The sequence below is a fragment of the Glarea lozoyensis genome, assembly GCF_000409485.1.
Source record: "Glarea lozoyensis ATCC 20868 chromosome Unknown GLAREA9, whole genome shotgun sequence".
NCBI lineage: Eukaryota > Fungi > Ascomycota > Leotiomycetes > Helotiales > Helotiaceae > Glarea > Glarea lozoyensis.
The window spans coordinates 1,416,423-1,435,965 of NW_007361004.1; the positions used below are offsets into that span (position 1 = coordinate 1,416,423).

A 19,543-nucleotide genomic window follows, 5' to 3' on the forward strand; every position below is an offset into this window, starting at 1 on the left:
CTTTCGAGCTCGCAACACCAAGCATCCCACAACCCAATCCTCTGCTAACATACGCTCTCTTTACTCCACGGACGAGACATGTTCTCGTCATCTGTTAGGAGGGTTGCTTCTACAGCTCCATCGATACCAGTCTCGTCATCGCTTGCCACGTCGGTAGGCCGAGCGACAGCAGCGCAAGCGCTTTCATACCGATCCCACCAGAGACGATACTCCTCCTCAAAACCCTCAAGTCCGGCAGACGGCTCCAAGCGAGTAACTCAGGGCGTGCATGCGGCCCCCTCACAGGCGCGGGCAGAAGGGAACAAGAAAGGCTCAAGGGCGAGCAGAAAAAAGACTAAGGTTGGGGTTTCTGATTCGGCAGAGGATGAGATCATACAAAACCTTCCTAGTGTGCCCAGTACACAGCACATAGCTCCCCTTCGTATGTTGCTCACTGTTGAGTCTAGTGGCCTTCTGCTAACGTTTTGGTAGACATATCGGCTTCCGATTTCTTCTCGCTCCACCGCCCCATCTCCCTCACAAATAGCTTTCCTGTACCAATAACAAATGATGCGTTTGCAGCCATCTTCACACCACGCACGACAAGGAAATCCAAGCCAACGGATGTTATGGTAACACTGTCGCGTACTATCAACAACATAGATGCTGTGACAGGTAAAATGAAGAATCTTAAGGTGAACACCCAGGAGGATCAAGACAATGAAGACGTGGACGAGCTCCGAAGTGCGATACTCGCCCACACTAACCAGAACTCTGAAACACAACATCTCGACTCGGTACCAGAAAGACCTAGCATGATGTTTCCTCGGCATATTTTGTCAGGCAAATACATGGCGTTTAATCCGCCTCCAGCGCCAGTACCTATGAACACGGTAGATTCTTTGGCAGCCGGAGCTGAAGCTGCAGAGCAAGGCAAAGAGTCTCAGCTTCGAACATATACTACTACGCTTACAATCAATGAATCAACCGATGAAAATGGGGATGTCACATATATAACGCATAGTGGGCCCTTGATTGCGGAACAGCCATACCCACCCGCGGATGGGTCGTTCTTGCAACGCATGCGAATACGCCAGGAACGTTACTGGATGCAACAGGCCGCCGAGGAAGAAAACGGAATGTACGCCATTAGTGTGAAGAGGCAGAGGAAATTGAAGATGAAGAAGCACAAGTATAAGAAGCTTATGAGGCGTACACGGAATTTGAGAAGAAGGTTGGATCGTAACTAGAGACTGGCTGCATTGCTTTGCATTGTTTCTTCATTCGGCGGTGTCTTGGGGTTTTGTCATTGGGGTTCACGGGGCTGAGGCTGTCTCCGGGAGCCTTCGAGCATAGTATCGCCTCCTAATGAGAGGCTCATTTATTCGATCCCGCACCATATGTTATCGAAATCCCGTGAGAGAGCATGTTGTAAGAGTCTTATCGGCAGAGATACTGGCATAATAAATATCTAGGTGGTCACGTCTTTACCGTTGAATTATTGGCTTTTTATTCAGTCGAACTCGCCCAGCCGAAGCTTTCGTTCAGGAACTCAGCCACCATGTCTTCGGACGGAAAGCCTGGCGGATGGACTTTTCTGATTACATTTGCCCCGTACTGGCCTGCTTCGAAAATGGCAAATTACATACTCATGCTAATCTGCTCGATAAGTCCAGCAAAGAGGAGTCCTTGGAAAGAGCATTTCCATGTAATTGAGGCCCGTCTTCGCATCTGATTTATCATCACTTCTCAACACCCTCGTACAGTATTAGTTATTACCCTGTCTTCACACTTTCTAGGTCTCGGGTCTATTTCGTAGATCTTCTCCATTTTCTTAGGACCGTATCTAGGCAGTTTACACAAACTGCACCTTCCCACTTTGTATTTCACATTGGTGTGCCTTCCTCAACGCGAATACTCGTCACGGCATTTGTCGAATGCATCACAGCATAACGTCGTTTCTGTGACATTGTTACCTACAACCACTTCATCCCCTCTCTTGTAAGGCCTCTCTTCGTTCCCACTTCCAGTTTCCTTTCTCGTCTTCCCTCTCCACCTGAGGGCACCCATCCCATCCTAACACCTACACTCGTTACCAATTCCATATCATATAGGAACTTCCACAATCGTTACAATGTTGACGTCGGCGTCACTCATGCTGCTCTTTGAGCTTGGCTATCTATTTCTAGGTGTTCAGGCTCGAGCTATCGAATCTCGAAATTCTATTCCAACAACCGAACATGTGTTTCCGCTCATGAGAAGATCTGTTGCGCCAGGTAGCAAAATCAGCCAGCTCCCTGGGATTGCAAATCTTACGCGTGTTGGCGGTGGTGTTTCGTTCAGTACTAAAGTATCTCTTGGTCAAGAAGTATGTTTGGCTCTTTTTATGTTGGATTTGCATTAGGTACTGACCAAGGAATCTAGACATATGACATGATTGTTGACACTGGATCTTCTGATACTTGGGTTGCGTCAAAGACATTGCAATGTACTTACTTTGGCATTGAAGTCAGTCAAGCGTTCTGCAAATTTGGACCTCTTTATGATCGCCAGACGTTTAAGAAAATCCAAGGTCAAAATTTCCGGATTCAATACGGAGATGGAACTGAAGCTACGGGAGATATGGGGTACGATAGTGTCACCCTAGGTGGGATCAATGTTCCAAGCCAAGAGATTGCGGTTGTGGAGAGAGCTTTCTGGCAGGGTGATTCTGTGACTTCGGGACTTTTAGGTTTTTCTTATCCTTCTATGTGAGTCTAGTCTGTTACTTTGGCGCACATAGCCATTTCCTTGAAGGCGAGTATTCTAATTGATCTTTCAGTACCTCCGCTTACAATGGAACGGATCCATCAAAAGACCAGCATCGCAAAAACCAACTCCCCTACGACCCGCTCCTAACGACAATGTACAAACAAGGCTCCATAAATCCCGTCTTCAGTCTCGCCATCAACCGCGGTGCCAACAACGAACCAGCCGGCGTCCTCGCACTCGGCGGCATCCCTTCAGAATTCCAAAGTCTAACTTACGCTCGCACACCCATCGCGCGAACCAACTTCCTAAACGAAGACGAACCCTCCGCAGCAATCCCCTCAAAATACGAATTCTACGCCCTCTACCCCGAAGCCTTCCTCTACGGCCCCCCATCCTCCAAAAACACCTCCACAATGCCCGACCCTACCACCCTAACAAACGACACCCGCCGCCTCATCCACATCGTCGACTCCGGCACAACCCTCAACATCCTCCCGCAACCCCTCGCCGCCAACATCGCCGCCGCGTACACCCCACCGGCCATCTCCCCCAGCGGCGGCATCTACGTCGTGAATTGTCGCGCCACCCCGCCGATCTTCGGTGTCCAGATCGGCGGACAGGTTTTCTATGTTAATCCGACCGATATGATTATGCAGCAGGGCGGCACGTGCTATGCGACGGTTGCAAATGGGGGCATGGAAGCGCCGTTTATACTTGGGGATCCGTTTTTTAAAAGTACGGTTGTGGTGTTTGATTTGGAAAGGAATGAGGTGAGGGTTGGCGGGAGGGAGTTTTATTGAGTGAAATACCTGATGGAGGGTGAAAGGGTTTGGTCCGCTGGGCAACATGTTTTGTAAATGTTGGTCTGTAAGGGGGGGGTAGATGGGATTGGGGACTTGTCTTTTCTGTATAGACGCGAAGGCTAGTCAGATTGTGAATGAAGTCCTTTTACCTATGGATGTTTTTGGGTCGAGATTCGCTAGTGAGTTCCTAGAGCTTGAAGGTAGTGATACCGCTATGAAGTCGCTCTTTGGGCAAAGTAGGGAAGTCATGTGGCGTGCGGTGGACAATATAAATGACAGTCAAATCCAATATGTATTCGATCTGTTTAATGCTATGTTATTTTCTTCCTCAATTACAATGATAACATATCCTGTATTTCACTATGATTTGCAGTTACTTATCGCCGTTTAGAATTGTATTGCACAGTGGCACTTACGGGCAACGCATCCACTATCTGATTAAAACTGAATGGGCACTTGTCATCATACACTCGCTTTTCTATCATCCAGCATCGCCCTTGTCCACACAGAAATTGCTACCTGATTTCCCATCCGAATCTGCCTTTGCGAGGAAAGCTTGAAACAACAGTTAGATGGTCTACTAGATCTACGGGCAACGGATTACGAGTACTTATACTCTCTAGTAACATTAATATTGATAACGAAGTCAAATCACGCCACAGGAATCAACAGCAAAATATGTGAAATGGTAATAGATATTTATTCCTCTGAATTCTCCTTCCTCTCGGGTATTTCTGACATCCTCTCATCAACCCCCATCCAACAAATTGCTTTCTAAAAAGGCGTAGGCATAATTTCGTTTTTATTTCAATCTTTCCCAGGGACACCTTTCATAATAGAAAGCCAGAGTCTTTGTGTCCTAGAAAAACGCTCACCACCAACGCCAGAAGTGAAAATTTCATATTAGAATATGTGCAACAATAGGTCTTGAGCTCCTGAGAGGAGCTGGGCCGGTTGTGATAGTAATACAAATATGGAAGGTGTATTAAATAGTTGGGATTGATGGGGATTAGATCATGAAGGCGGTGCAGCCTACGAGGGCGACCATGATGAGGTAGCCTGAGGAGCTGAGGAGGGTGGCTGCTGAGGTGGAGGTGATGGCGTCTTCGGTTCCTCCGCTGGCGGTGGTGCCGTTTGGAAGAGTGCCGTTGAGGATGATGGTTGAGGTGCCGTTGATGTCTGCGACTGTTACGACGCTCTGGTTCAAGTTGGCGTAAGTGCCGTCACCGATCAAGCTATCAAGGAACGTGTTGTCTCCTGGGTCATCACATCCACAGACCAAGTATGGGTCGCAAAGACATTGGACTGGTTTCGATTCTTGCGCTCCCTCTTCTTGTCGTTGGTAAAGTTGGAATGAGCGGCCTACTACTGTTGGGGTGGCTGTTGCGGATGAGGAGGTAGATGTCGCTGTCCGGTTTCTGCGTCCTGTGCGGTTGTAGAATCCATATGGATGTGCGTACGGGTAGTTGTAGAATCCATAAGGCCAGTGTCCTGGGTAGGCCGCGATGGCAGCTACTCCAAGAGCTCCACCGACTCCGACTCCCACTGCGAGAGGGAGGATCTTTGACCCAGGTGATCTTTGACCTGCGGTATATGGTGCGGCTGCTCCACCGCCGTAAAATCTACCACCACCGAAACTTCGCGCGGGTCCAGATCCTGTTTTTGTGGTGCCTCCAGCGTTGGAACTTGATGAACCTCTGCCAGTGGAACTAGATTTTGTGTTAGTATTGGTTCCAGATTTACTACCACTGCCTTTTGAACCCGAAATCATCGAAGCACTGCTGAACAATAAAGAGAATGGAACTAATATTCTCGCCACCAGTCCATTGGTCTCCTTCTCGTGCGGTGCGAACCTAGGCGCGCCGATTGCAGCGCCCGTCATACTCTCATCAGTGCCTGCTGCCCCAGCGCCCTCTGATGAACCATATGACGTTCGCGACGAAGTACTACTTCCAACTCCAACCGCCACTCCACGACAACTCTCCTCGGAACCATATCCACTTCTTTCAGAAAGTGAAGATACGTACGTTGAACCAGAGCCACCTCTGCTTCCAGAACTACTTCCAGAACTGCCTGAACTGCCCGAGCTGGAACCTCCGCTGGACCCGGACGACGAACTTCCACCACCTTTACCGCCGCCACCTCCTCCTCCTTTACGCTTGTACAGCTCATGTGCCTCCTCGTCGATGAATTCCTCAAATGTGCGCTCGTCGAACTGATCGCGTTCGAGGACTAAATCATCAGGAATCGGTTGTGGATGCGCGAGCGCCGACGCCTGCGAAATGAGGAACAGCGCCGCTAACGTATTTGCGAACTTCATGATGAAAGAAGATCTATATGTGATGTGATGCGCAAAGTAAATCCAAGTAGCTTTTGATCGAATGCAAAACTGTGGGTGTACGATGACTCCCAGAAAATCGACTGCTGAAATAGGTGATTGTTCAACAAAGAAATGCAAATTGTGGTGGGATTATGTTTCAAGTGTAGGAAATCCCGAAGGCGCACGTCTCTAGTTATATCAAGATGGCGATTTGGCTTGGCATCGACGAAGAAAGCTTCAGACGATCTCGTCCACGCCTAACAGAGTGCCTCTCCAAACATCCGTCCCATCCCAAGACCCCCCGGTTCCGCGGTAGAACCGTAGAAACAAGCTACGAAGGTAAGAAAACCGCCAGTTTGACCGTCAGCATCATACACTTGCGACAAGCAAAGGCATGATCAGCCTTTTCTGCCGGCGCCGTTTGCACCTCTGCTCCTGTAATTCGTGGCGTCGGACCAATCGTGGAATTGTATTTGCTGCGCCAATGACTGCGCCTTTGCTGTTTGTTCTTGGCGTTGGCGATGTCATCATAAATCTGACCTGTGCGAACTGAGGTGCCAGCGGACAAACGAGCAGCCATCATCACCCAGGGGATTTGGAATACGGTGACCGATCGATACCTTACGCTTGAGCGAATGGGAGCGGCGGGGAAAACTGTCCGATTTAACTTCTCGTGTCACCTTCCTCGTCGACGAAACCGAGAGTGCCCTGATGCAGGGTCTTCTCTCAGGCCGCCAACATTAATCTCGACGGCGTTAGGCGATCTCATGGCAGTGCTTAAATTCGAAGTTGCAAAAGGGAAGTGAGATTCGTTACTAAGCCAATGAAAATACATTCGGATCAAGTGCCGAGGTTGATCATGTGACGCTAGAGGACCGACGGAGGGCTGAGGAGGGGCATGGCCACCGGATCGCGGGGCAGATTGGAAGTTCTAGATGATTGCGGTTTGTGGTTAGGATGATCATGGGGAGGAATTAGGTTGATACTGAGGCTTAGAATTGTGGTAGAAAAGGCACGTGGATTTTTAGTCAACAGTTAGTATTTCAGTAGTTAGTTTGACGCAGGATATATGTATGTAGCTAGGATATGTGGAAGTGATACCTTGAGAAGATAACAGAGTGATGGTAAGCCAAGGCTTGCTATAGTTCTGGACAAGTCACTTGAACGTTAACGAAGAACTTCTTCGAAATAGTGTGTCGGTAGTTGAAGCATTTCGTTGATATCAGACGATGAAGGAAGTATCGTTCCTCAGTACCAACTTATCATATCTCTAACCAACGGCTAGACTGGTCGAATGTATCAGATCACTGGCAACAATTGTGAGTAGATATTCTAGACCGAATGTGCTCAAAATCAACGCTTTTGCCTGTCGTCATTCATGGTCTAGGTAAGGTTCATAACAATCGTTCAATATTTAGCTTCATCTAATCCGACATAATTTCAAGAACCGCAGGTGCCGTGATAGTTTCCCCCTTCAAGTCCTTCAGGCCTTCTCCACCCTAAACTAGTATTAGTACAAACGTCTTAATTGGGCAGATGATCTGAACTTACGTAGCTGTACAATGGGGAGACTTCAACACCTTCTCCTTTACCTGTGCTGACAACTGTAGCACCAACAGCCTCTACCCATCGCTGTCCTTGGTTCATAATATCCCTCTTACTGGTATCTGGATCATCCTCGCCAGTTCCCTTAGCATTCTTGAGAGGAGAGAACTCATCCTCACGTTTGACTTCCATGCATGCGAACTTATTGAGCTCCAACATTGGGAAGACATCAAAGACGAATTGCTCAAGTTTGATTCCGTTTGGCTTATCTGGCTTGACTGTGTTACCCTTTTCGGTATCAACATAAGGAATCTTCTTTCTGGCGACGTGATGAGGAAGCTTGTCAGCCCAGTCTGGAATTGACTCTAGAAATCTGAAGGAATAGTAGTGATTGACGATGTTCGCGGCTCTGAACTTCAGGACATCTGGTTGCTTAGCATCCTTCGCCTCTGCAGTCTCTTTGTCAATCTCCGAGTATTCAACAACGTCCGGCTTGCCGTTCTTCAACAAAATCAGGCCGACAGATTCGGTAGCATTTCGCTTTCGAACGACCTTGGTAGCAATATCAACATCCTTGGACGCTGCGAATCCGATAAAGACTGGGTCCGCGACCTTTACTAAACAGTTGTCGACGCAGTATGCGTGGATGTGCTGAATCCCTCTCTTTCTCATGTCTGCAATGACGTTGGATGTAATAAGTGCCTGGTAGATGCCACCATTTCCATCAGGAGCCACCGCTACCTTGCCCTTACTCTCTAACAAGATCTTTCCATCATTCGATATGCAAGGCAACACTCCTTGCTCGAAAATAATCACATTCTCTTTTTCTAAACCAAAATATTTGTTTTCCTCAAAGTACTTCTCGGTGGGTCCTCTGGTTGGTCCACTGGTCATGACATACCACGGTACGACTGCCTTCTCACCGTCCTTCTTGCCTGCTTTGTGGGTTGCTATGCTTTGCACCTTTCGTATCCGCTGAGCCTGGATCTTAAACAGGGATTTTGACGATGGCAGACCGATGTCGAAACAGCCCTTCGGGTCAGAACTACCCAGCCTCGTTCCTTGACCTCCAGCCATAAGCACCACACCAACTTTATTCTCTGCGATCAACTCTAACCCAGATTGGTACCACTTTTCAATATCTTCGGGCTTCGAATCGAGAATGCTAGCTGTTGCGCTTTCCGGTAACGGCTCTAATCCGGACTCTTTGTCTGCGTCTTCATTCTTTGGAGGATTGAGAGCTTTATCGGTGATTTTGTTGATATGTTCTGGGTCAAAACCGCTAAGCTGCTCAAACAAAGTTCCTTTCTCTGCGGAACTGAGGTCTTCGTAGAAAGCGAATACCTGTTCTTGATTTGCCTTTTCGTATTTGTCCTTCAGCTCCTTGAGCTCATCTGCGGATGGTTCTCGTGGTGCAGCTGGTGCGGTTGCGGCATTTCCAATACCAGCTTTACTGAGAGCCTCTTTGATGGCGTCCATAACGTCGAGCTTGTTCAGGAAAACTTTGAGAAAATAGTAGAGTTTAATTGAGAAATGTTGGTAAATGTTGTTGTTGTGTTCGCGGGGCAATAGCTTTTGTAGCTGCGTTGTGCTTAAAATAGATCTGCCCCGCCAACGTGTGGCACTCGCTCACCCAGGCAGTCTGGGGCAACTATACGACGAGATGAGCCACCTCCCTATTTACGCAAGAGAACGCATTTTTTCACTGTATGAGATTGCGCTTCGGTTTCCCTGTTGTGACCGAGTATCGTTTTGGGATAACATGGTCTTTCTAGACGCCGACGGGCTACTTTTCTGGACATCAAAATAACCTCGCTTGAAAATCACAAGAGCCGAATTAGTAAATGAGTGTTCACATCATGTCAGCCTGCACTCATTCCGGTTCAATACCTTTCCTGCAAGACAAAATGTCAATTACAGATCTTGACACCCCGTCCAGACCAAGAGATGAATTCACAAGTCAGTTTGCATAAGAATAAATTGGGAGAACATCTGAATTCCGTGATCCAAGATTGCCGAACTCAGCCTCCTATGCAATGATGGACTAAAATATTACAATGCCCATAGTACTCCTTCCTCCCCGCTGTGCTCCATGCATGCTGTGTGACGAGTTTGTCTCGACACTAAACGACGGAATGGCCATCAATCGTATATGCACATTCCTCGTATCACGAACGCCAGAAAACCCAATGGTATCGATAAACCTAGAGAACTAGTAATTGTGTCAGACCGAGTACAATGCAGAGAACTAGATAGACAGAGGCACAATCGATAATTTTATCAGAAAGCATTGGTGAAAGTTGGTCTCATTGCTTGGTCTCCCAAGCTCTGAAGTAGCAAATACTTTTGGTTGCAAAGCATCATGTAAATTTGGGATAGTTTTAGGGATTTGGCATATTTCTTGCGTACCTTTTATTTACTCGTCATCAACATCTTGATGTCGCCCAAGGACCTTCCGCTTAAACTCCTCGGGGTCTTTGTCCCATAATTCCGCTGCCTCTCCATTCAAGGGCGATGCACTAGATATGGTTAGTGATAAAACTTTGGAGAGCAATTTAAGCGTACTTGTTTGGTTCTCCGAGAAGACTTTGCAAACTTAAGAGAACCGTCTGGATATTATACGCAGCAGTCCATTTATCCTTGAGAATATCTAGACAAATTCTCCCAGAAAAGTCGACATTTGGGTGGTATATGGGTGTCTTGAAAAGAACCGTGGGTGGTGCGTATGGATAATTTGGTGGGAAAGCAAACGAGAGCTTGAAGGTGAGATCTGCGTAAGGGGTCTCATCTGGCCCTTCTATCGTAGCCGTCCAAGAAAGGAGATTGCCATCCGCTGATGGAAACGCTGAAATGCCAGGAGCAGAAGAGGTCATGAGTTGCATCAGCTCAGTCTGTAAGCTAGTTCAATATTAGTGTCAAAATCTAGATCTGGATCCGGTAAACTTACCGTTTAGTGGTACTTTGTGCATCTGGTCCCTTTCGAGGAGCTGCAAGTTTTGAAGCTTGAGCAGATGGCAAGCTACCTGGTGCAGAGTTTTGGGTATCCTCCATATCGTAGTTCATGGTGAAGAGAGGATAGGAGTGGCTGAATGATGCTGCAAGGATTTTGTATGGCCCAAGGAATTCGACAATAAAGACTGTGAGTTGTGAAATGGGATACTGAAGCTCAAAGCGATTGTGGCAGACAAAGCAAGATTTGGTTGATTTTGTAGGTTCAAGGAATTGGAGGATGTTTACTTGATTGCTTTCGGTCGCTTTGACAACGCGACGCTGGGGCCACAAGGCTGACGAATTGGCAGACTTCGAGCTTCCAAGCCTCGTCCTTGGCCAATCAGGGACGCGACGGGTTCATCTCTCGAAACTTGCACGCGACAATAACAAAAAGTATTGGACAAGAATAGCTATTTCGCTTTTGCTGGAAGCTTTGCTTTTGGATATGGTAAGTGGGTGTTCTGCTCTTCATATATGTTTGGTTACTATCCTCGAGTAATCATGTGTTATTCGAGCCATTCTAATAACAATGTTGATGCAGAGTCAACTCGACCCTTTACCCCGCGACTTGCCTTTTCGCATCGTGTCGGAGACTATTGGGAGAGGAGCTTATGCATCGTATGTGGGAGCTTTCAAGTATTTGAGTTGGGAAGTTTAAATTGCTAACGACTTCAACTAGAATCAAAAAAGCTATCCCTCCCAAGGCAACCAATCCTGTGTTCGCCGTAAAGTTCATCCATAAAGCATACGCAGTTAAACATGGCCGCATATCGGCAAAACAACTTGCTATGGAGGTGTCGCTACATTCCCATATTGGACAGCATCCAAATATCATAGAGTGGTTTGCTACTGGCGAAGATCAGATTTGGAAATGGATTGCAATGGAGTATGCAGAAGGCGGAGATCTTTTCGACAAGATTGAAGCAGATGTTGGCGTGAGCGAGGATATAGCACACTTTTACTTTTCACAAATGATAAGTGCTGTGAGCTACATGCACTCCAAGGGGGTTGGACATCGAGACATAAAGCCCGAAAATATACTGCTGTCAGACACCGGCAATTTGAAGATTGCGGATTTTGGCCTTGCGACACTCTTTGAATATAATGGGAAGACTAAGCTCAGCACCACAATGTGTGGCAGTCCTCCGTATATCGCCCCGGAAGTTATCACATGTTCAAGGAGCACACAGTCGAGGAATGCGCCAAAGTCACCAGGCTACTCTGCGAATCTGGCCGATATTTGGTCTTGCGGTGTGGTCTTGTTCGTTTTACTTGTTGGAAATACGCCGTGGGACGAGCCTACAGCTGCCAGCTGGGAATTCGAAGAATACAATGGCAAAAGGGGCCATAGTACAGATGATCTCTGGCAAAGGCTACCAAAATCGGTGCTTTCCTTGCTACGTGGAATGATGAACACAGAGACAAGCCAACGATTTAGCTTCCAGCAAATCAAGGCGCACCCATGGTACACGAGGAAGAATGCTCTTTTGACACCAGATGGAAAGATCACAGACCAGCTGTCTCTGGCCACACGAATGCTTGAAGGTTTACACATCGATTTCAGCCAGCAGCCTGTTGCTTCACAAAGATTGAGCCAAAATCAAGATGCGATGGACGTGGATTCTAACCAGCCGCCTCGGTTTTCGTTTACGCAACCTGAAGCACCTATACATGATGTCACTTTCGATTTTGAACGCCCACCACGGGCGAATCTTGCGAGTTTCAGCGCAAGCCAGCCAATCAACAGTAAAACTGCACGACCTTTATCAGGTAACGCATTCGATTCGCTCGCGGACGAGCCATCGATGAGCCAATTCGCGCCCACCCCATCAGTACCCTTCAGCCTGACACAACACGCTCGTCGCTTTCGAGATATCGTACCTAATTATTCTCTCACTCGTTTCTTCTCACATCTCTCCTCGAATCTACTTCTGCAACTTATCAGCGATGCACTACACCAACTTAATGTTCCTGTTCCGCCGGTAACTCAAATGCAGCTTCAAAATCATGCCGGATGGATCAAAGTGAAGACAATCGACGGAAGGCATTGTAGTTTACATGGCGACATTGTGGTAGATACTTACGTCACAGGGGAAGTTGAGCTATTCGAGGTGCGGTTTGTAAAGATCAAGGGCGATCCGTTGGAGTGGAGAAGATTCTTTAAGGATGTAGTCATTCTATGTAAGGATGGCGTCTATATTCCTGGTGGCTCTTGAAATGTCTGAATAGAATGGCCAGGCTGCGTAGGCATATCAATGGAGTTCAGCATTTAATGGCGTTGGGGGGGCAGGTGGGATAATGTGCACAGCTTGTAATGACTAATATGCAAGCCGTGTGTTGGACTTAATTGAATAAATTAAACCGAAACACGAACTTACCAGGATGTGTATTGAACACGAATGTGACATTCTATTGAAATTAAATGGAGGATGTACCCAGCCGTACCAGGCGAGCCAGGCACCTACTTATAAGTCTTGAGGTTGAGAGGGACTCGCTTAGAAAAGATCATTTCTATGAACTAGCAGCCACATGAGCGACCAAATGCAACCAGATATCAAATCGACACACCACAGCTCGATAAACAGATCTGTACATCGAAGTTATATGTTACTTAATCTTTTGACACCTCAAAATCTGGAAATAGCAACCTGGTGCCTGAATAATAAGGGGTTACACTGAGTCATCCCTATAAAACTACGGCAGAAAGTACCACGATACGACAACCTTTAGATCAACAACATTATATAATAAAACCGTGAGATTCACACATCTTTGATCTTTGATAGAGTAGTGCTAGGCTCTAGAGATGTAATATGTACTCGTCTATAAGATCCAGAAATGATTTGGAGGGGAGACCCGGAAAAGACCCTTCATCTTCCCTTTCGCCACCAACGTTCCGAGGTCGTCTCGATCTGAATTCATATATGCATTCAACTCCACCTCCGCACAAGACCGCATCCCCTCGGGTTGAAGGGGAAATTATTATGTCTCAAAAACCCAAGAATAGGACTCAAAATCTTGTAGCTAAGGGCTCGAAGACAGAGATTCAAGAGGTTGAAGCTCAGGCGCCGCCACGACGAAGTCCGAGAAAATTGCTTAGTCGGAGTCCAGCACCTATCGGTCTGACATCAATATCTGATGAGGAAAATTCAGATGCTTTCGATTCGTCATCAGAAGCTCATGCCGTACAAAAAAGCTCTTCACGAAAACGTCAGTCTGGTAATATCGGACAGTCCACGCCCAAAAAAAGGAAGCCATCAACGCCTTCAAAGAGGTCAAAATCAAACACACCAACTACACCATCTCAAAATCCAGAATACGATGATGCGGCCTTCTCTACTGTCAAAAAGAGACAAGTCGGCTATGAGCCACCATCAGTGTATGCCCATCTTGCTCCTTTAACCGACATTATTGGTCCCAATCTCCTCCTTCTATTTATTGGCACAAATCCTGGGATATCGACGGCAACAGCAGGACATGCATATGCATACCCACAGAACAAATTCTGGAAGATTGTTCATGAATCTGGGATTACACCTTACCAATTCAAGCCTCAAGAGGATAGGAAATTGCTCGATTATAGTTGCGGGAATACTAATTTGGTGGACAGGCCGACTCCTAGTGTAGCGCAGCTGAGTGCCAAGGAACTTACTGCTGGGGTTCCAGGGCTGGATGAGAAGGTTAGGGTTTGGAGACCAGAGGTCGTTTGCATTGTCGGGAAGATGATTTGGGATTCTATCAGAAAAGTCAAGTATGGAAAACCCGGGAAAGGTGAAGTCTTCAAATATGGATGGCAAGAAGGTATGAGAATGGGTGAAGTAAAAGGTAAAGATGGATGGGAGGGAGCAAAAGTCTTCGTCGCATATAGTACTAGTTGCATTAGTGCATTACCACTATATCCTGTCAAGTTGGAGCTGTTGACGCAGATTGGGGATTGGATCAAGGCTAGGAGGCGAGAGATTGCTCAAGACACTGTTGCCGAGGATGGCACTTCATCTTAAGACACAAGGACGGAATCTTTGGAAGTAAAGGCCTATTCGTAGAATACGAATCATGAGTCTCTGGAATGCGACCTAAAAATCAATTAGTCAGGATTGAACGATGCTACGTAGGTTATCATAAAGGGGGATAACGAGTTAGGTGATTGAACTGTACCTCAAGCTGTAGTCTACTTCAATGCTTTCTTGGCTGCGTTCTTTCTTGTTTACTTGCGCCAAATATGTCTAGATTAACTGCACTTGTCACTTAAGTCTTTTGTCACATCCAAACGTGTGGATTATTTGCGGTTAAAGCCTAGGTCTAACATCATTGGGGTTCATCACCTCCAGATATCAAGCACGTCTTGATCATATTACTTTCAATTACTCATCTCTTTCTTGTATACAATAAAGTGTATATTCCAACCACCCTGTTAATCACATCATCTCCAATCATTCATCTCATTCAGAGTAACAGTAAAATTTATTCCCAACCCCCATGATAAAAATAATAACGCCAGTTTCCCTTACATACCCCTATCCGAGCTTAGGCCAAACTTAATAGCTAAAGCATTCCAAGCAATTGACTGTATAATGTCGGCAAGCGTTACTAAAGCGTGTTTGTTTCGTGCACCAGACTGAGTCGGTCGAGTTCTCCTTTCCACACTTGCAACAGATCCATTGGGTACATTCGGCGTTGTCTGAAGTGGTTTGGGTTGAGGTACCGCTGGTAGGCTTTTTTTGGCACATGTTGTAATAGTGACTTGTGTTTGAGGTGCTCTTAAGAAGATTTGGGTCGGCTGGGAGGGTAGAGTGGTCAAGTCGTTGGAGATCGCCTGGATGTGGGAGCTGGTGAGAATCCTCGAGTAGATTGGCTGATGGAAGAACAGCTCATCTCGATGTTGATATGGACATTTCTGCAGTGCTGTTTTCACCAGTAATGCCTTTCGGGGACTCGATGGTTGTGAATAATCGCCAGGGTCCTGACTGTGAATCCGAAATGACTTGGACATTGTCTTGTTTCTATTAAAGAAAAGTCCTCGAAAGATGGCCCAAATTATTTTGGTTATGAAAGAGGCTCATGTCTAGCTCCTTAAAGTCTTGCCTTTCCGTAGGCTTGAACTTCTTTGTTGTGTTATTTGGCGGTATGTCTGTACAAATCTAACGAGAATGGATGTCTGGAGGCAGACAAAGAAACTTGAAATCTGTAAAAATTGCCAACGACCCTCACGTTGGACAAAGAAGATAATCGCTATTCCTTATCTCATCTAGATGCTAGACCTTTGAAAGGGTCGCAAATAATCTTCCCTACTCAAAACACACACCATAAGGTACCTAAGGTCAAATTGACAATATATTCAACGAAGGATACAGTATCAAGTCTCTTCGCGTCTATTGAAACTTCAGATAGGTCATATTTGTTGAAATTAGTAGACGAAATATGCGCTATCTTATTAATCTAATGGAGTAAAAATCGTGTTTCGCCCACAACTAATTTGTCCAAAATAGTAGACGAAGTATGCGATATTTTGTCAACCTAGTCGAAAGAATATATCGTGTTCGAGTACAACTCAATTTTCCATCACGATAGAATTCGAGAGAATTTCAGTGTTGAAGAATCTCGACACTACAAGATCCAACTAGAGTCATCTTACGGCACTTCAGACATAGCGTATTGGACATCGCCGATGTCTGAACTCGTTGAGCTACTAGATCTTGATCAACTAGCTATGCGTGAAAAATTCCAAAGGTCAATGCTCTACAATGGTTGAAACGTTCTGAGTGCTGATTAGTGAAGTTTTATATAGTCAATCGTGAAAGAATATACCTAGAGATAATTTAGTGGAGATTTCGAAGAAGAACCGAAAAACATGTCTTCAACTGGCCTGGGTGTTGTTCGCACGGCCATTGTTCTTCTGGCCCACTGGAAACTATGATAAGAAAATTCTGAAGCCCTTTGAACTGTTGGATCAAGAGTGACGCGAGGAGAAACTGTAAAATCCACTGTGAGAGGCACAGGCACGCAGATGAATTGTAGTCGAAATAAAGATTTCTTCTTTGCATTTGACACAACATCGTATATTTCGTCAATTGTTCTCAGTAATTAACACATTTTGGACACCGTTTGAAAGCAGTTGAAAGGAAACTACCTGCTTTGGGCTATAATTTTAAGTTGACATAATAGGCGGAATTAGCATCACATACTTTGTCTGCCGCAAGGCACCGGAGCCAGAAATTTCCACAGAGGCATGATGAGGTAGCTGAAAATCTTAAATGGTGTAATCACATCATCCATCACAAGTAAGACCTGCAAAATCCTTCAAGCTTCCAGTATTTGTGAGTTCCATATGGACGTAGACTCGAGCTTCCAGAGGGGATCGACATAACTGTGAAGATGGGCGAATCGATCGGGGGCTTGCATTGATATCGAAAGGCTGCTAGAGAAGGTCCGTCGCTTGGTAAACTGAATTTAGGTTTGGTACATTCGTTTAAGGTAATATTGACCTTTTCATTCATAAGCTAGCCAGCGGAATGCAAATCAACTCCAACCATCCCATGCAAGTCGTTCAAGAAAAATCAGGTATTTATTCCTCAACCACCGCAGTCTGCAAACCCTTTGCGTTCTTAACATTGACGGCCTGAACATAGCTGTACAACTTTTCTTTAGCACCTTCCTCGTCATTTCGCTTTCTTGAAATGCGGACACGAAGTCTGTATGGAACACCCTTGATACCAGCTTCCCAGACCTTCTTGTTCAATTGGGGATCGAGACGAACATCGGAGGTACCCTATGAAGTCGCATTAGTCCCAGCACCCTGGATGACACCTTCGGTCCGTTCTGTATCATGTTGTGTTCGTACCATTGACTTTGTTGCGAATGCCTTAATCTCCTTGATGGCCTTTGGTGCGCGCTTCTTGAATGTGACACCGTGAAGCTGGATTACAATTAGTTCCGCCCATATTCAAATTCCCAACCATCTCATAACGTTTTCGGATCGAAACGACGTACTCTCTTGTGAAGGTGGATGGTGTACTCTATTTAGCAATTAGCATTCCGGCTTTACGGTACGCAAGCTAGCGATATGTAGGTTGCAATTTTACCTCTGGCGACAACATCAGCAATGGCAGATCGCTGGGTCTTGCCCGCTGGCTTCTTGGTTTTCGAGGACATCGTGCGTACTGGAGGTGGATGTCGCGGGGTTTGTCGAAAGTTCGTTGATGTTAATTTCGTGGTGTTTTCGCCAAAATCTTTGAGTGTGCCGCGGCCGCTTAGTGTGGCTTTAGCGACAGATATGGTTGGTGCCTGAGGATGCTAGTCTCGTATTGGTTCCATCGCAAACCCCAGCCTTGGAAATTGCGTGGAGAGGATCAACGACAACCATACCTCCGTACCATCAACTCTGCGCCGGACGCGTCAACACGGCAGCAAATCTGTCGGTCTTGGAATATATCGACTGTACGCAGGTCGCGACAATAACAAACTCTCTCAGAAATTTCTTAACTACTCAATAGCTCGATTGGTGACGGATTACACTCATTTCTTCTCCCTCATCCCTCGATCTGCGCCCCCTTCACGCCCACCTTACCCCTTCGCTCTTTCCCCAACCACCCAACTACTCTGGGAAATATATCTCAAAACAATACCAGCTGTATCTCAAGATGAACAGGTCACCTTCACCTTTGCCGGACATGGACCGAAATAGGCTACCAACCCTCTTCGAGGTTCTTAGCAGGAGGACAGCACCCCCCGTGGATCTCTTCTCTTTCTATATTTATATGAGGGATCAACAGAGATCGGTCGACTCTTTAGACTTCTGGTATGGAATTGATTCAAGGAGAACCTATAATCACGTTTAGCTAACATATTGACAGGCTTGATGTCGCCCAACATATGTCATTATGTCGACACTACGTACGAGAGCTTCGCCGATCCGTAATGATTGGGACCCCAGAAGGAGATAAATCGGGCTCGAAACGGTCATCACAGATACTGGATAACTTAGGAGAGATGAATCATCCAGCCTCCGGACCCTCCATGCTATTATCTGAGAAGGAGAAGAACGTTGATGCGCAAATGTCGGCCTACCTTAGAGAAGAATCCGAAAATGGTCTAAATAACGGTCTAAATACTCAGCATTCACCATCCAATAGTTTTGGATCTCAAAATCCTCGTAATACGACCTCAAATGATAGACCACGACCGAGTTTTATGAGCAGCCCCATGGACTTGACCTCGGACTCGAACTCCCCCGCTCATACTGTTGCGCGAGCAGACATCAAAGCTTCAGCGGAAAAGATTCTTTACACCTACCTGCTTCCTGGAGCTGAACGGGAAATACATCTTCCTCCCACAATCACCCAGCAGATCACAGTCTCCATCGAAGAACGAAATCGAGATGACCCTGAAGTTTTCGATGCAGCAAAAGATTGGGTTTTCCAAGCCATGGAGCGTGATGCATTCCCAGGATTTCTAAGAACGAAGGCACTGGGTAATCTCATTCCACCTTCTTTAATCCTAAGACTGATCATTGGACTACTTGCTATTTTCGCCGCATTTTGGGCGGGATTCATCTTCATCTTCTTGAATTATGACCGTGTTACCAGACTTTGGGTAGGTGAATTCCCTAATTTATGGAGATTACTCGCTGACAAAAGGATAGCTAATATTACCGTTTACTATCGGAGTTTATGCACTCTGCTCACACCAATACGCTCTAGATCCGCTTCTTGAATTGATAGGATACAGCGAGTATACGTTTATGAGCTTCCAAAGAATCAAGGAGCCGTATGTGCGTAGGCTCCTCAATAAGCGTGCCCTGATGGTCCTTGCCGTCACGATATTAATAGACGCTGCCTTGGTCATACTTTTTGTATTTGTCCCTGGGAAAAGATTGTAAAATATGGACATTATATGACACCCTAGATTGGGCAATAATGAAATACGGAGTGGAAGGAGTTTACGGTTATCAAAGCAGCGGCCATGTATAAAGCATCGAAACATTTTTGGCCTCTTTGTGGAACGGGATTTTGCTAGTCAGAGCTGAGCAGCGCGGAGGGGTTTTATGAGTACTTTTTGATTTTAATTTTTAGTTAATGGTAATACCCTTTCATATATGCAACGATCGGGATATCAATGATCAAGTAAAGTATTGCCGTTTACTAACTCCCGGCTGTCA

General features: G+C 46.1%; 10 protein-coding genes across 10 annotated transcripts; 5 read left to right on the forward strand and 5 right to left on the reverse strand.

Moving 5' to 3' along the window:
* Window positions 1–78: 78 nt before the first annotated feature.
* GLAREA_08418 (uncharacterized protein) lies at window positions 79–1,229 on the forward strand (the record flags this gene model as incomplete). The annotated part of the gene is made up of 2 exons (XM_008090463.1): window positions 79–421; window positions 472–1,229. The coding sequence occupies 2 exons, from the start codon at window positions 79–81 to the stop codon at window positions 1,227–1,229; spliced, it is 1,101 nt and encodes a 366-aa protein (XP_008088654.1).
* Window positions 1,230–2,113: 884 nt separating this feature from the next.
* GLAREA_08419 (Acid protease) lies at window positions 2,114–3,530 on the forward strand (the record flags this gene model as incomplete). Its single annotated transcript, XM_008090464.1, has 3 exons — window positions 2,114–2,347; window positions 2,404–2,729; window positions 2,801–3,530. The coding sequence occupies 3 exons, from the start codon at window positions 2,114–2,116 to the stop codon at window positions 3,528–3,530; spliced, it is 1,290 nt and encodes a 429-aa protein (XP_008088655.1).
* Window positions 3,531–4,542: 1,012 nt separating this feature from the next.
* On the reverse strand, window positions 4,543–5,853 carry GLAREA_08420 (uncharacterized protein; the record flags this gene model as incomplete). The annotated part of the gene is made up of 1 exon (XM_008090465.1): window positions 4,543–5,853. The coding sequence occupies one exon, from the start codon at window positions 5,851–5,853 to the stop codon at window positions 4,543–4,545; it is 1,311 nt and encodes a 436-aa protein (XP_008088656.1).
* Window positions 5,854–6,110: 257 nt separating this feature from the next.
* GLAREA_08421 (uncharacterized protein) lies at window positions 6,111–6,433 on the reverse strand (the record flags this gene model as incomplete). Its single annotated transcript, XM_008090466.1, has 2 exons — window positions 6,111–6,184; window positions 6,229–6,433. The coding sequence occupies 2 exons, from the start codon at window positions 6,431–6,433 to the stop codon at window positions 6,111–6,113; spliced, it is 279 nt and encodes a 92-aa protein (XP_008088657.1).
* Window positions 6,434–7,277: 844 nt separating this feature from the next.
* Window positions 7,278–8,877, reverse strand: GLAREA_08422 (Nucleotide-diphospho-sugar transferase; the record flags this gene model as incomplete). Its single annotated transcript, XM_008090467.1, has 2 exons — window positions 7,278–7,352; window positions 7,405–8,877. The coding sequence occupies 2 exons, from the start codon at window positions 8,875–8,877 to the stop codon at window positions 7,278–7,280; spliced, it is 1,548 nt and encodes a 515-aa protein (XP_008088658.1).
* Window positions 8,878–9,814: 937 nt separating this feature from the next.
* Window positions 9,815–10,461, reverse strand: GLAREA_08423 (UBC-like protein; the record flags this gene model as incomplete). Its single annotated transcript, XM_008090468.1, has 3 exons — window positions 9,815–9,917; window positions 9,964–10,296; window positions 10,346–10,461. The coding sequence occupies 3 exons, from the start codon at window positions 10,459–10,461 to the stop codon at window positions 9,815–9,817; spliced, it is 552 nt and encodes a 183-aa protein (XP_008088659.1).
* Window positions 10,462–10,918: 457 nt separating this feature from the next.
* Window positions 10,919–12,605, forward strand: GLAREA_08424 (Protein kinase-like (PK-like); the record flags this gene model as incomplete). Its single annotated transcript, XM_008090469.1, has 2 exons — window positions 10,919–11,007; window positions 11,069–12,605. The coding sequence occupies 2 exons, from the start codon at window positions 10,919–10,921 to the stop codon at window positions 12,603–12,605; spliced, it is 1,626 nt and encodes a 541-aa protein (XP_008088660.1).
* A 768-nt stretch (window positions 12,606–13,373) lies between these two features.
* GLAREA_08425 (Uracil-DNA glycosylase-like protein) lies at window positions 13,374–14,390 on the forward strand (the record flags this gene model as incomplete). Its single annotated transcript, XM_008090470.1, has 1 exon — window positions 13,374–14,390. The coding sequence occupies one exon, from the start codon at window positions 13,374–13,376 to the stop codon at window positions 14,388–14,390; it is 1,017 nt and encodes a 338-aa protein (XP_008088661.1).
* Window positions 14,391–16,951: 2,561 nt separating this feature from the next.
* Window positions 16,952–17,538, reverse strand: GLAREA_08426 (Ribosomal protein L31e; the record flags this gene model as incomplete). The annotated part of the gene is made up of 4 exons (XM_008090471.1): window positions 16,952–17,155; window positions 17,228–17,302; window positions 17,377–17,402; window positions 17,469–17,538. The coding sequence occupies 4 exons, from the start codon at window positions 17,536–17,538 to the stop codon at window positions 16,952–16,954; spliced, it is 375 nt and encodes a 124-aa protein (XP_008088662.1).
* A 488-nt stretch (window positions 17,539–18,026) lies between these two features.
* GLAREA_08427 (Regulator of G-protein signaling, RGS) lies at window positions 18,027–19,264 on the forward strand (the record flags this gene model as incomplete). The annotated part of the gene is made up of 3 exons (XM_008090472.1): window positions 18,027–18,184; window positions 18,240–18,978; window positions 19,028–19,264. The coding sequence occupies 3 exons, from the start codon at window positions 18,027–18,029 to the stop codon at window positions 19,262–19,264; spliced, it is 1,134 nt and encodes a 377-aa protein (XP_008088663.1).
* Between the last annotated feature and the right edge of the window lie 279 nt (window positions 19,265–19,543).